The sequence below is a fragment of the Amphibalanus amphitrite genome, unplaced genomic scaffold, assembly GCF_019059575.1.
Source record: "Amphibalanus amphitrite isolate SeventyFive unplaced genomic scaffold, NRLGWU_Aamphi_draft 000036F_arrow, whole genome shotgun sequence".
NCBI lineage: Eukaryota > Metazoa > Arthropoda > Thecostraca > Balanomorpha > Balanidae > Amphibalanus > Amphibalanus amphitrite.
In genome coordinates, this window is record NW_024881532.1 from 1,595,342 (window position 1) to 1,610,644 (window position 15,303).

The following is a 15,303-nucleotide window of genomic DNA, read 5'->3' on the forward strand; positions in this document are numbered from 1 at the left end:
AACTCAAAGATAAAGCGATCCATGGTTCATGTCCGCCAGCTTCAACCAAATCAAATTCAAATAAACTCAACTCGGCGCTGAGAGAAGTGTTCCAGAAGTTGAACGGCAGAACAAACCACTGGATTGAGATCCAGATGAAGATCATATACACAACTGTGGGTCCAAATAGCCTGAGGACTCGATCGTGATGACCATAATTTAACTGTAATTTCCAATTTAGTCGGAAAATTGACGCCTTAAAATAAGTGATATAAGCGACAGACATTTGAGAACCATTATTCTAAGATAGACGCGCTGGCTGGGAAGCGGACAAATCGTCGATACCAAAAGATCGTACTCACTGGAAATAGACTACTTGTCGTCGGCCGTCAGACTTTCCGCCATGCTGACGGGAGGGAAGGTATATACAGCCCAGCCTCACCTCTAGACAGACATCCTCCAGGCTCGCCGCGCCCACCACCGCGTCGTTCGCGATCACATCGAGGAAGTGCTGCTCGTCGGCGGCGGTGGCGGCGGCGGTGCGGCGCGCCGGCGACGGCGGCGTCTCAGCCCGCCACCCGTCCGCCTCCGGTCGCGGCTTGATGATGGAGCGGTCGGCACGGCCGTCGGTCCGCTCCGAAGGCTCGCGCACTTGCCGGTACTTGTCACGACCGACGATCTCCGGGTCCCGGAAGGAGAGCTTCTTGCGCGGCCGCTGCCGCTCGCCGGCGGGCTTAGCGACCTCCGGCTCGGGGACCATGTTGAGCGTCATGCCGTCTCCGATGACGGTCCGGCTGGCTGTCTCCAGCATAGGGGGCACGCCGGAGGCGGCGGCGGCGGCGGCGCTCGGCGGTGGCACCACGTCACTGCTCGCGCGCGGCGACACACCGTGCGGACATGGCCGAGACGCACCCGCTGCGGCCGGCCGTCCGCCGACGCCTACCGCCGCGCCGCACCGCCAACAGGTGGCGGCGGCGGCAGCTGGAGCTCCGCCAGCCAGCCGCGTCACGGTCAGAGGCCCGCCGACGCTGCCGCTCGCGCCGGACGCCATCGCCCAACGCTCTGTCGTCAATTCGAGACTGGATGACGTCTGGACTTAATGTGGCATTTCATTATTCTTGAATTTGTAAGTACGATTCCGCAAATGTTTTTCCGATATTTTAGCTTTCACTGTGTTAAGCCGGAGCTTCAGACACGAACTGCATTTTCAGGTCAGGTCAGGCCAGGTCACTGACTCACGACGCCATAAGTGAGCCTCTGCACCGTCAACTTCGCCACACTCTCAGTGGCAGGTAGGGAGATGAACTTACAAGATTTAGCAGCAATCCCAGCCCTCATAAGCAGTACATCTGATTTTCCATTACTGTCGCCTGAAGTCAGGTCAGCTACGTGACCTCACCATCTCATTCTCTTACACAGTTTTGCTCACCATTAAGGTATTTCAATAAAAACCGAGCCACTTCCTCTGGCTCCTTGACCGTACTTCAAAGGCCACCAGTTGATCTAAGACCTTAGACTCGAGTATCGGTCGCTCCGTCTCGTATAGCGGCGCACACACTGACTTTTCCGCCTGGTTCTAGCTAAATTCCAAGGGACGAAGGAAGGTCAACCTCCCACGGCCGTGGCTTGGGAAGAAAACCGATACCGATAGGTCCCGCGAGGGTACCGCGATAGGTATGTACCGATAGGGAAATGTGAGGACATGTAAGCGAGCTTTGAAATAATATAATATGATACTGAGTGGAGCTTTTCCAGTGACGTTGGTGGGGCAAAGAGTCGTCAAAACCACAATGCCCGACTCAGTTTGTCAACTTGAATAACCCGCGCCCTGCTGGGGGGGGGGGGGGGTGTTTGAACACCCCCCCTTGTGGTTTTTCGCGAATATCTCAAAAACGGCGGCGCGGAGCGCCGCCGTTTTTGGTACACCTTATCATACATCAATTCTACACATGTTGTGAAAATGTCAGACCAAGGTCATTCAAGGTCAGGTCACCAGGTCACTTGAAGTGACCTCACCTCATAAAAAGTTTCGATGTCTGTCATAGCTACACCGAGTGACCGATTGCTTTGAAACTTTCAGCGATTGCTAAGAGCAATAGCATGTACAAAATGTATATCTCAGAATTTTGATATCGATGACCTAAGGTCAGGTCAATTTTGCGACCTCCCCATTATAAGTCAATGGGAGAAAACTGAAATGCGCCTCTTTTGGACGAAAGACATTATAAACACTCCCAAACACTGAATTACAAGTGGTTTAGACACACTGAACATGAAAATGGTGTCCGTGACCCCTGTTTATGCCCTGAGGTCATCTTAGGTCACGAATGGTATCTAACAGTTTTTCGCAAATAACTTTTGATAGAAGCATGCTAGAGCGATGAAAACGCCTTAGATGTGTTCAGCTCGACGATACGGATCGACTGATATGCAACATGACCCTTTCCGGTCAGGTCATGACCTTGACCTGAGGTCAAATTTTCAAGTTGACCTTTCAAGGTCAAGTTATAGTTCATTCGATGCGTCTTGACGAGAGGAACACGATGCCGGTAAAAGTAAGCTCGTACAAGGCTTGGGTCAAAAGTTATTGCAAAAAAACTGTTTCCAAAAAAATCGGCTATTTTTGCAGTTTTTGCCCCCTGCAGGCAAAACCGTTGACGTTAGGTCAAATCTGAGAAAATTACTCAGAAAGGGCGTTAATAGGGCTATCGAATGCGCTTTTCTGCGGCGCTGTAGCTCTATTGGTTCCCGAGTTATGCGTTGGCTTCTTGGAAATTGTCGACATTCGACCTGGAAATCGGCGAAATTTTGCCTTCAATGACCTCTGGTGACCTGACCTTTGACCTGACCAAAAAATTGACCGAAGTGATTTCCTCATTATTTTTGACGCTCTTTCGAACGCCGCCTTCCGCGTATCGCTACGTGGCCCAGGAGCCGAGTTAGAAGGGAGGGGGGTGTTCAAACACCCCCCCCCAGCAGGGCGTGGAAATCCAGGACCCCCAGCCGGGCGCGGGATAAAATGCTAAACTAATTGGTGGGGCAAAGATTCGTCAAACCCACAATGTCCGACTCTGTTTGTCAACTCGAATAAAGTGCTAAAATAAAGAAAAACCTATTATCACAGAGATAATATTTTGCATTACACTGACATTCCAAAGCTCGTCAATGCGAAAATACAAAGTCCTACAGGGTCTTTCATAATGAATGTTACTTTTGAACATTTAGTTAGGAGCTCTTAATTTATCACTTCCGCGTGAATTTTATATGCGTATTGTTGCAAATTGATTAGGGTTTTGTCCCATAAAATAGAAAATTCACAACGCCAATTTTCCTTCACGGAAAAGCAGAGTATGTCGACACCACTAAAACGCATTACGGATTACGGTCGACGGACAAGTCTTCATCCATTGGCTCTCCCCTGGGTCAACACGGAACGGGGTGGCTTACCTCAGGCTGCTCAAGGAATGCTTCTGCCTCAGGTCAGGGAAAAGGTTCAAAGAGACGGCCTGTGGTTCCAGCAGGATGGCGCCACAGTGCACACCACGGCAGCTGTTGCGCCAGTGGCTGATCGAGAATTTCGAAGGGCGCGTTATCAGCCGCCTCACCGACCGACCATGGCCACCACGGAGTCCTGACCTCTCCCCGCTGGACTACTGGTTTTGGGGAGTCGCATTGGCAGATCTGAGACAAAAAACTCCTGCAGCCATCCACTGCGAACCACAGTGGAGAGGTTTGCTGGAAGCCTGGACCCAGACGTTGCGAGGCGCGGGGCGCGACACCTTCGTCAGAGGGCCGAAACCTGTGCCTTAATTAAGGGCGATACAGTGGAAAATTCCTGAGGAGCATTAAAATGAAAGTTGTGTGTGCAAAAACGCTAATGTGTTTCTGTTTCATGTGATGGTACATATTACATGAGGAATATATATGTCCTGAGAAATAGCTCTTTCAAAAGTAACATTCATTATGAAAGACCCTGAATTACGTGTGTAGTTACGTGTGTGAATTACGTGTGTGTGTAGAAACGAGCTAAAGTTGGTGGAGCAAAATGCTTATTGGTGGGACAAAATTGCAAGCTGGTGGGTCAGCCGCCCCACCAACTGTATAGGATGCTCCACCCGGCACCCCTGTTATATGCATTTTTACGTAGTTCTATTTGTTCACGAGTAAGGTATTCTACCGATTCTTTTGTCAAAACTTAAGCAAATATTTAATAGGAAAATTTGACCTTCAAAGACCGTAGCACATTATATAAAATTACTGTATTTTTTCTAAATAATTTCCACAATTTCTTAACTTCTTCACTGCTTGTTGTTACGCGGCCTAGGAGTCGAGCTCAACTCTTCAGAGAACGGAAAACTCAGGCATATAAATGAAAGTATATCACTGTTATGTTTTACGTTTTAAAATCCCAGGGCGTCAGTTCACCAGAATAGTACGGGCGGCGATAGTACTTGCACAAGCGCCAACTCCTTGTCTATTCTGAGTCACCCCGTATCTCGGCGCTCATATTTATATATCCTGGTCGTCTGATATGAGTAATCCGCACGTGAGCCGAGCGGGAGCAGCTGCTCGTCGGTCCGGCAGGAGGGGCGCCGACACGACAATCCCGCCCCGTCGGCGGCGGTGTTTCGCTGCCTGCCAAAGGCGGAGCTGGCGCCGCAGCACACACCTGGATCGCACCGCCGCGCCGGCCGCCAACCCCAGCAACCAGCGATTCCGGGTTTAGCCGTCGCTGGTAAAAATACAGGCGCTCCGTACCGACCGGTCTCACACAGGTCTCCGTCGGTGCTCACCGAAAAATGCTCTTTGTGCTGGGGCAGGCCTTCGATCAGCAAGGCCTTTGTTATGCGTCTTGTATCTTATTATAAGGATAAGTATATATTCTGGCACCAGGGTTTTCAAATATCACCTTTTGCTGGCGCTGTCAAGTCGTGGTTTGCTGAATAAGTGAACGACAGATAAGATGCATCGAAATTATTACAACTTCCGAGTACTTCATACGGGATTCGCGCCAGGTGCGACATTCGCTGGAATGTTTGATGTTTCATTGGCCGTAAGTATTGGTCCCTGTTTTGTTGTTGCAATTGCCCTATATCAAAGAATTTAATATGACAATATTAAAAGAAAGCATTACGTGTAATACTTCAAGCAACATTTATATAAACATCAACCTAACGATTCACGTGAGCTCAGAGCCCGTAGCAAACCGTTGACGCTACCATTTGCTTTGTCGCTCGATCACGCCAGGGTCCTCTGTCAAAATAATCGTCTCAGTCCAAGCCCGGCGGCCGATCGTCCCCAGTGACCCCAGGGATCGGTAGCGCCGGCGGCTCGATAGCGCGGCTGTCTCCACTGACACCTCTCGTCACAACTAGGGCGGACAGAACTGTGCTCTGTTGCACGGCGTCTCTGCAGCAGGCAGCGTCTGCCAGGAGACGGCGGGCGCCGACACCACCGGGCAGCGGCTTAGCTCGCCCGTCCAAGGCCCCTCCGCAGAGAACGGCCAAAAGGTCAAGGTTCATCCTCTGGGTGTCTCCCAGCTTTTGAGATACGGCGCTCCAAACCCTACGAACGCATAGGCTAAATATGCGCGGCACAGGCCTCAAAGTTCACAGGCAAACTATTCAAGAAAAATGTAACATCTTCAGTATTCGCCTCTGACACCACTGGTAAAAACTTTGAACCAGCTCGAGGCCCCTGCGCTGAAAAAGCTATAAAGCGTCACAGCTGGCAGAGGCGGCGGCACCGCGTCCCCTCCCTGCGCCCCGCCGAGGCGGCTGGCGTCGCGTCCCCTCCCTGCGCCCCACCGGGGCGGCTGGCGTCGTGCCTGATAGCGGCACCGTCGCCAGAGCCGTCTGCCCCGGGGCGACAGCGACTCGGCGGCTGGACGGGCCCGGCCCGGCCCGGCCCGGCGGCCCTGGGCCTGGCCGAGTCCGTCCGCCGGCGCTACCGTTAGCAGCCGTGAAAAGGTGGACTGGGCTGGGCTGATATATGTATATGTAACGTGCAGGTTACAGCATTGCCACAAAGCTGGTGGCTCTAGCACTGGAGCCCGGAATGATTTGTGTCCAATAATATGCAGGACCTCTTATTCAAAAATGTTGTTGCTGCCACTCTAACTGTTAGTTTTAGCGTTATATTCATTTTTTCGTGACGCTCCATGCTCAAGTTATCTTTAGAGTTTAGATACATTTGGGCAACAATAAGGTCTAGGATAATGCTACCATTCGAGATAAAACCGCTTCACGTCGATTTCCCTTTCACTAAAAAATGGACCAAACGGAATCGAAAACTCCTTAACACTTAGATTTTTTTCTTAGACACCGTTACTCAAAGTTTAGCTTAAATAAACAGCTGTTCAGGTAAGTATATCTTTTTGTTAAAGAAGAATTTCATATGCGATTTTATAATAATGCAATTCTGATAAGCGCATAGCGCGAATAGGTACTTTGCGATTTCTCCATACATTACCATTGCATTTAAACTCCAGGTTGCATGATAATATCGTTTGAATTCAGATCCACCCCCCCCCCCCCCTCCAAACCAAGGAGTTACCTAGCTCGAATGTTTTCGATGGACATGCCGACGCAGACAGAGCTCGCGCTTTAACTGGCTGCATGGCTCCTGCTACTAACGAAGGCCAACCCAAACCTGTCTTACGGTATAATCCCATGATCCTTGGACCCACTCACCTTTTTAATTGTTTTGAAGACGTTGCAGCGGCACAGCTTGGACTGAATCTCTCCAGAAATGTAGCTGAATACTCGGAAATCCTGAGTGTCATGGGAGACGTAGAAAATTCTGCGAGGAGAAGAGCACACCGTAAGTCATACAATTAATTTGTGTATCGCTAAGCCAATCGACACATATTTTTTGCGTTGTTTTTCGACTTTGCTGTAGAATGTATAACATAACACTCTTATTTATTTTGAACGCAAATATGTGTTAGGACATATGAAATTGGCAATAACCCGTGGGTGAAATATATAGTTACATACTTTTTGCAATTATCTGCTTCTAAAGAATACAAGGAATAGCTAACCCACTTTGATGGAAGATAACAGAAATATGTTCGGTTCGTATATGCTTCCTCGTTTCTTGAGGTGTAGTGCATGCTCCAAGTACGGCTTCTTAGTTCTTACGCACCTAAATTATATCGCAATAGCCTGTGGTTTTGATGCATCGGAGCCATTGAACACAACACACCCACATCAGATAAGATCCCTGGTCACAAGCACTTACCTACATAAAGCAAAAACTTATAAGTCTTTTCTTTCATTCAATTAGCTGAGACCGAAACAGCTTGCGAATGAAATATTTCATCAAAAGAAAAACGTCGTACGTTACTGACATAGTGTTTTCTATTCTAGAATTCCAAGAACCATTCAGCAAAATTAGGTATGATTTCACCAGCACAAATTATCCGTTAGTTTGTCTCGGAATATGTTCATTTGCCTGCCCCTGCTGGCAGACGTCCTGCGGTACATCCGCCGGCACTCTAAGATGCTATCGCCACAGCTGAAATGGCCGCTACGGATGCATAATTCGAGTACGAATAAGACTATGTGAGCCGTTTTCAGATTCTTGGGGATGGCACAACAGTGTACAAACGAAGATAAAAGGAGGTTGAAGTGTTTCATGTTGTTAGATGTAGCTTAGTGTTAAGGAGAACCATAAACTTAGCGTTGGCTTTGAAGTTTGTGTGTGAATAAGCCGAAAATGGCCCATAATGGAGGTGTTTATTCCAGCTTAATATAAAATGACTGCCACGACGAGACCTTGACACTTTGATGTAGTACAATAACTGCAAGCTTCTAGCGATAGCAAGACTATTTCACTCTTGTTTAGTCGTGTCTCAAATTCAATCTTGCAGCGTGGTGTTAAGCCTATCGGCATGCAATGGTATGGTAAAACGATTAGTCTCATTCAATACATCAGAAAACTATATTCAAACATTTGCCTTAGGCATGGTGAATTAGCCAGGAGACCAAGGCGAGTAAAATAGGCTTATATTTTCCGATACCGGTAAACACTGTTTCCTTTTCATGGGAATGTTCTGTCTTTAAAAGTTTAGCAAGTAATTAAGTCCTCTGACATTTATGTCCCGGGTATATATTAGTACCTCCTTTTATGAAAATGTACAGCGGTAAGTTAGAAGTGGGTAATAGTGTTTAAGCACTGTACGCTTCTCTTCAGCTTTACATTGTACAGCCACTAAATGCCATCAAATATTGATATATCACGGAGTGTGGCCGATCACATGGTCAAAAGTTGGCACGTTTTCCTCTCATGTTATCGGCAATAAATGCCATTGGCGGTACGCTAACATGGAGTTCCATACGTTCGGCCACACAAAATTAATAACACCTGAGGCATGGAGCCCTGCCGGTTTACCAGACCGCATGCTGATGACGAGGAGCCGGCCGAATGGGCAGTCCGTCACCCTGATTTGGCCCAGGCAGGCCACTCGCCGGAGTTTTGTTTATCATTCTGTCATGATCGAGTGGGTAGTGAACGCCACAACGCCACGGCGCGCCAGAGCTCGTCACTCAGAGCGTGTCACCCGCAGACAGCCGGCTCTGCCGCCACTCGCCAGACCCGTCCGACCTGTCCGGCACACGCCAGAAAGCAGACTTTGGGCCCAGAAACTGAGTGGTGTAATATGCTCAGGATGAGCCAGTTTTCCGCTTGTGGAATTAGTTTGATGCCGAGATATGTCACCGGGATATCGTGTAACGGAGGATGACAGTTTAGGAAGATCGCTCCTTTAAATAAAAGCTGATAATTTATTAAAGTGAAGCGGAGCCCATGAATAGAGAAGCACTACCAAGCAACATGACCCGTTGAACCCCACGGGCACAGCAGGGCAGTGGCTGAGAATAGTCGCGCCACGGGCGGCCGCGTCTGTCGAGCCGAAAATAGGCCGCCCGCCCGCCGGGCAGGGCCATGTCACTCTGCAGAACGCAACCCTGAAAACGGATGACTTGCAGCGCCGCGGCAGCTCTGCTGACGTCACGCCAGCTTTGTCTGCCAGAGCCGGGCTTTGTGGCGTTTACTCGGCTCGGCGGCTGGCCCACTGACGGCCCAGAGGTGCCCGCTTGGCAGCCAGACCTGACCGGCTTCCACGAACGCTGTTAGAGAGCCGCGCTGCTCGCAGCCAGCCACTCTCACGGCTCCAGGCCAACCCGACAGATGGCCTTAGTCGTCAGTCAGTTAATCGTCAGTCGTCAGTCGAAAATCGTTAGTCGTCAGTCAGTCGTCAGTCATCAGTCATTCAGTCATCCGATTTCAGTCGTCTTCAATTGTCTTCGGTCCGAAAAGAGGTCTCAACCCTTTTAAACCGCGACTAAAGCCCTTGGCCTAACATACTATCTTTTCTGCACTCCTTCTCTTGACCGATAGACGGCCTCGTTCCCAAAATATCAACTCTTTGATCCATCCGACAGATTGCCTTTGCTCTCCTAACTTTCCTGTCGTCCGACTAAAACTATATCCAATGTCTAGCTAAACATCCACACCTCACGAGTCACAAACTATCGCTTGTCCGGTCTAGAAGTGGTCCTCAGTCGGTATGTCTCAATCATGTTACTGGCGGTCTGCACTCTGTTTACTCTACACCATTACATCGTTCTCGCCTTGCTTTATACAAAATGTTACTGTTTTTCCGCTGTAGCTGGTTTTCGGATTTATATTTCTATATAACAGTACATAACACCTATAAATTAAGTGACAAATGAATGGTTTGTGTGGCACTGACCTGTGAATGGGGTGGTGCATGATGAGCGGGCTGGTTTCTAGGGATGGGTGATTCCTCTGGAACGAGTCAGAACCGATATTCATGTTAGACACAAGCACACAATCACACCAGTCGAACGTTCATAAAGATGCTCGGTAACGGTTGGAACAGTGGGTAGTGTGTAAGCCTGTAAGGTAAACACGCAGCACGCGGCTAAGAGGCGGAGCGGTGGCGCCGAGATGGTTTATATCCTCGTCGCTAGATGGCACGAGTAACTGCGCCTGAACACATACTGTGCCGCAGGACACGGACGCTGAGCGCGAGGTAGGTATATTGTGCCGCATGACACGGGCAGTAATACCGGACCACCGGTAGGGATACGAGTGCTGCGCCGCGTGGCACTGGCACGGCAGTGAACGCGGGTATACTGTGCCGCATGGCACGGACAGTGAACACGCAGTAGGTATACATACTGTGCCGCATGGCTTGAATACCAGACATGTTTCGCCGGGAGTATCGCACTATAGGAAGACGAGTTCACTGTTCAACATTTGGCTTGAAGTAAGCAGCAGACTTTGAAATCACTCACCTTCTTTGGTACTTTCATCGTAACTTCGATCCCTGCCGAGCTGACTTTTATAGTAACGAGTTTCTTTTTGATACCCTTGTTTTTGAACTCCAACTGTAAAGGAAAGCGGTGTTTCAATCATATCATTTTTAACAGACATAGTATCCCCTTTATACTGTGGTATTTCCCAGCACCAGCCATAAGAAATAACCCACTGCAGCTAACAATGTCAACAACAATGACATTGATGTAACAATGCAGTAATATCAATGTCATATCATTAGCCTATCAGCCGCACTAGGAACTTATCTTGTTAAAGCTGCTGGAGCGTATGACAAGCATGTAGGAACGTCGCGAAACATAAGTACTCTAATGGCCTGCGCATCAGTCCTGTCACACAGCTTTGACTACCAACTCACCCTGACTTTCCGCATGGCATGTACGATATCCAGCTTACTTCTTGGTGCCGGAATGTTCAGCGAGCCAATGTACTGTCAACAAGATCACATTTAGTCATTTAGTCACACATAGTCAACTCGTGCCCTGTCATTGCCCGCCACTCTCCCTCCGATGCTGCTACGCCAGCCAGATGCTTTTTTATAGGCTTTACCAAAATAAGAATGGATATCACATCTGAGGACTGAATGAACATCTAGCCCGCTCGGCCGGGCCGGGTGATCGGGTACTCTCTTAGTTACCACCCGGACAAGGCTGCCGGCCACGAGGCAGCCGCCGCAGCGCCCACGCGGCGGTGCCCTGTGGACGGCACCGCCGCACGCCGGTAAATATTTAGCGCCGGCCGCCTGCCTAATGGCGCGTGTGTAGCTGACAGGGCTGTTTGGGGAGGCCCCTCGGCCCTCCCTGCCCCTCCCACCGCGCAGACCACCACACAAACAGACCGTATTCGCCGATTTTGTTCCACAAGTCCCGGAGCACGATGTGATTCATTATGTCATTCATCAATTATCATGCATCCGTCACTTTCGTTTTGGACTACGAAAGCGATGCGGGTGAGCTGGCGATGAAAAAGTTCTTATACCTATAATATTACATTAAATTCTTGAACGATCGTAAAAATGTGGCCTTAGAAACGTTAAAAGACAAACAGTGGCCATGTTGCATATAAGTGCATGTATGGCCTACACTTTTGAATTCATTTTAAAAGGGATGAAAACGCAAGTCCCAACGTTTCTTATGTTCCGGGCAAAGGTTGTTGAGAAAAGTGCACAGACATCACTGCAGACGGCGGACGTATAAAAATGTATTTGCTGCAATAAAAAGACCGCCTCGAGGCTTTTCGGTGAGATAACGTTCTGTCAGTATTAACGGTGATGCCATGCCGACCTACCCGTGCCTCAAAGGAGAGCCCCTGCTGGAAGGCCTCCTCCGAGTGTAGCGATATTCGCCCGTCGTCGTTGAAGAAGCCGTACTCCTTGGCGTTGGAGGCCTTGGCCGCCCTTGGCAGGGTGGCCGCCTTTCGCTCCACCATGGCGCTGTATTTTTCGCCGGCGTGCGCCAGCACTTGGCGCACGCGGCTGGCATCTGAGGACGCAGAGACAGGCGAGATGTAGCGCAGCGACCAACACCCGCCGGCTCTGTCGAAACAGCGCACCGGCGCGGCTGCCAGCGCCGCGCCGCGCTCAGATTCAGCGCAACACAGCCGGCGCCGCAGAGCCGAGACACGGCTGAGAGCTGCAGGCTACTCTTACTCACTGGCGGATCCAGGGGGAGGGGGAATTTGGGGCAAATGCCCACCGCAGAGCAAGAAATTGGAGAAATTTCACGTTTTTTTGAAAATAAAAATAAAACGTACCTAATATATATCACGTGTTTTAAACCGCACAGAAGTGCGTCAGGAATCGATATCCGAACTCCGAAGAGTTCTTGGAACTCAATAAACTTTTTTGGGGGGCATGGACCCCGCAGCGCCCAAGGCCAAGACCGCCTTTCTGGATCCGCCAGGGCTTTATGTCGACCTCAGCATTACTGACAGCAACCGCTCAATCAGAATTATTTGCACGAGCATTCAAATTACCGAAGCTGGAGCGTTTCTGGTTGTTACAACAAGTTAAGATCCCTTGAAATAAACATTAGCATTGTCTTCGGTCCTGGGATAAACAACAAACAGTCCGTGACACGAATGACAGACGGAGCGCGTCTGTGACGGAGCGGCCAGATAGCGGCCCAAGATAAACGGAGCCGCTGTACTGACAGCTTCCAATGGACGCACCGACATCGACTGTCACACTGCGGCCCACACCGCCACAAAACAGACACGCGCACCGCCACCCAACAGACCAATTCAGGACGAAGGAGACATAAGAATTAAGAACGAGATTAATATCGCAATAACAGCACAACTAACCAAAATTATAACCAAAAACCAAAATTCGCCTTCAGCAAAATACACTCAGCCCAAAAACTCGCAGCCCTCGCAGCGAGTAAAATCGAAAGTTGACTCAAATCAACTTTTGGAATGCGATGCAAGGTGGCTCGGATGATAAAAACATGCAGACTCGCTTGTTACATGGTGGTGTGGGTCACTCAACGTTAAAAGATAGTATTTAGTTTTAGAGAAACCAGAAAACACAAAAACCTGCAACCGCATGCGAGGTCCAGTGTGGGGCGGCCTTAAATAAATTGAAAGTACCTATTTATTTCGGAGTGTTTCCCTATTCAAGTTGTCTGCGCACAAATGAACGTTTAGGCGAGCAAACAGCATAGCAGCGTTCTAAATTCAAATATAAAACTAAATGTCAGTGCCGGGATGAGTAGTTTCCTTGTCGTTTCTTTGCCTTTTGTTAGGCTGTAGAATAATTTCCTTAACGGCTCCTTACAATTCGGATTTTGATGACAAGTCAAGTGTAAAAAGCATTTTTGGTGACGCCAACAGAAATCAATTAATGGTCTATATCTCTCCTTCTCTTTCTTCTCTCCTTCCCTCCCTTCCTCTCTTCCTCCTTCCCGCCCTCTAGCTCACACTGCCTCCCTCTCTGTCCCTCTCGCTCGCCTTTTTCTATTCCTGTCTTTCCCGTCCCATCCCGTCTTTCCGCGGCGGAGCATGTCCCATTTATTTCGGTGCCTTTAAACGGCCAGGCGCGTCGCCGTCAGCACCGCCGTTCCCGTGTGGCCGCGAGCATGCCCGGCCGTCGGGAGAGGGCACGCTCGGCTGGGCCGGTCCGCCGGCACGGCTGGCGGGCCGGTCGCGCCGCCGCCGGCACCGACAGGGCACCTGGCCGGCTGCCAGCGGCGCCGGCCGGCCGACGGGCGCAGCGGCCGGCGGCGCGACCCCTCACGGCACTCACGGCCGGTGCAGGGCGCGCAGAGACCGGCACACGCCGCGTGAGACGCGTTCTCGTCAGGTCACCAACTGTGGCGTGCCATGGACACCGGGCTCAGTGACTGTGAGGGGGCGGAGGTCACGGGACAGCACGGCGGCGGCGGTGGCGGGCAGCGGCGCGGCCCGCGCGCGGACTCACTTGGCTGCTTCTCGGCGGGGAAGGCGGCGGTGTCGGTCAGCTCCATGGAGTCGGCGTCCGGCTGCCGCGGCCCGGGTCACACGGCGTCCGCGTCTCTCGCCGGCCGGTGCACGCTCACAGACCGGTGGTTTCGCGCCGCCGGCTGGTGGCCGCCACCGGGCCCGCCTGCGCCGAGCGCGCCGCCACTTCTGGCGCGGCTGCGGCGGCTGGCGGCGCGCGGACGGCCCGGCCGCCGGGAGCGACGCTCGACGACGACCGTGGCCGGCGCACACCCATCACGGCACATCAGCCGGCCGGCCGGGCCTGTCAGCCGGCCGGCCTAATGGACGCGCCCTGGACACCGCCCCCGTCCCCCAGTGCGACGGAAATATGTTGAAATCACATCATCCAATACGATCTAATGTGATAATCTAATACGATCAAATTGTGGGTGTATAGTGCATAATGACCCATCCGTCCAGAGAGATTAAATCGGTCAAACAAGTTCAATGCAAAATGAGCAAACACAAAACAGACATCGCCGTAAAAGATTCGCCGTCCATTAAAATTCATCTTACGTATGCCTGGGTCACCGTATAGTAACATGCCCTATTAACATAATTTGTCACTTCGAAAAAAACCACAATGATTCGCGAAACGTAAGTGCGCACATATGTAGGCAGGGGTAAAATACGTTTGGCCCCTCTAATAGAAAAATTAATGCATCAATTATTTTTTGAAGAGTTGAGTAAAAAAATCATTATAAAATCGCTAGATGTAAATCGTTAGTCGTTGTATCTATATTAGGTTGCATTAGGTTTCTCGACTTCAAAATAATTCAACAATTAAAGCTCACGGTTAACGATTTTATGCAGGGTGATTAAAGAGTGACATAAAACTAGAAGTCGCGGGAGGCTCACAAAATATATCTTGACGCATAAACAATAGACAGCTAGGATGATAAATCTGGCGCATTTGACATCACGCAAACGGAAAGGTGACACTTCGTTCGTCCCCAGGGTGTGCTGAAAGTGCCTCCCCTCTCCGCGCAGTTCGAGTTCAATATCGCTTTACCTAGTACAAAGGCATGTATGTACTTTCTACGCATATTGTGAGATCGAGACGGTCACAAAACTAACCTTTGGCGAGGTTGCGAGCCGCCAGGAGCCAACTGAACCCACCGGCTAGCAGCACGCTGCCGACTAAGCCCAAGCGGGCAGTGGACCTCCAACTAACCCAGGAAAAAGAGTCGTCAGCCAAGCCCACGGAGACAGCCATTCGACTAGGCTAGCCCTCCATCAAGCCGCCAACTAAAATCCTGGCGCCCTGGGACTGGCCGACCACGGACCAGCACGGTTGGGACGAATGGCCGGGCTGGGACAGATGACCGGCCGACTGGAGCGAGGGACTGGCGGCCTGGGACGCCGGAGCGGGAGCTGGGGCGAGTGATGTGCCGCGGGACTGGCGCATGGTAGGTTTAGGACCGTGGGGGCCGGGGGGGAGACCAATATGCCTATGAGCCGCCAATCGAAGGCCAGCGGAATTGGAAAGAGAGCAGATGA

At 50.6% G+C, this 15,303-nt stretch overlaps 1 protein-coding gene across 2 annotated transcripts in view; it reads right to left on the bottom strand.

The window, feature by feature from the left end:
- Nucleotides 1–14,070, bottom strand: part of LOC122372399 (carboxyl-terminal PDZ ligand of neuronal nitric oxide synthase protein-like) — a 33,263-nt gene extending 19,193 nt beyond the window's left edge. The window contains exons 1-6 of one of the 2 annotated variants that reach the window (XM_043349545.1): nucleotides 13,763–14,070; nucleotides 11,632–11,825; nucleotides 10,703–10,774; nucleotides 10,305–10,397; nucleotides 9,737–9,792; nucleotides 6,672–6,780 (exon numbers count right to left, since the gene is read on the bottom strand). In XM_043349545.1, coding sequence (XP_043205480.1) covers nucleotides 6,672–6,780; nucleotides 9,737–9,792; nucleotides 10,305–10,397; nucleotides 10,703–10,774; nucleotides 11,632–11,825; nucleotides 13,763–13,808 — 570 coding nt within the window. In that variant the 5' untranslated portion in view covers nucleotides 13,809–14,070. Of the gene's footprint in view, nucleotides 1–421; nucleotides 915–6,671; nucleotides 6,781–9,736; nucleotides 9,793–10,304; nucleotides 10,398–10,702; nucleotides 10,775–11,631; nucleotides 11,826–13,762 lie in introns of those variants that run through there. The other variant, XM_043349553.1, reaches the window with a different exon arrangement.
- Between the last annotated feature and the right edge of the window lie 1,233 nt (nucleotides 14,071–15,303).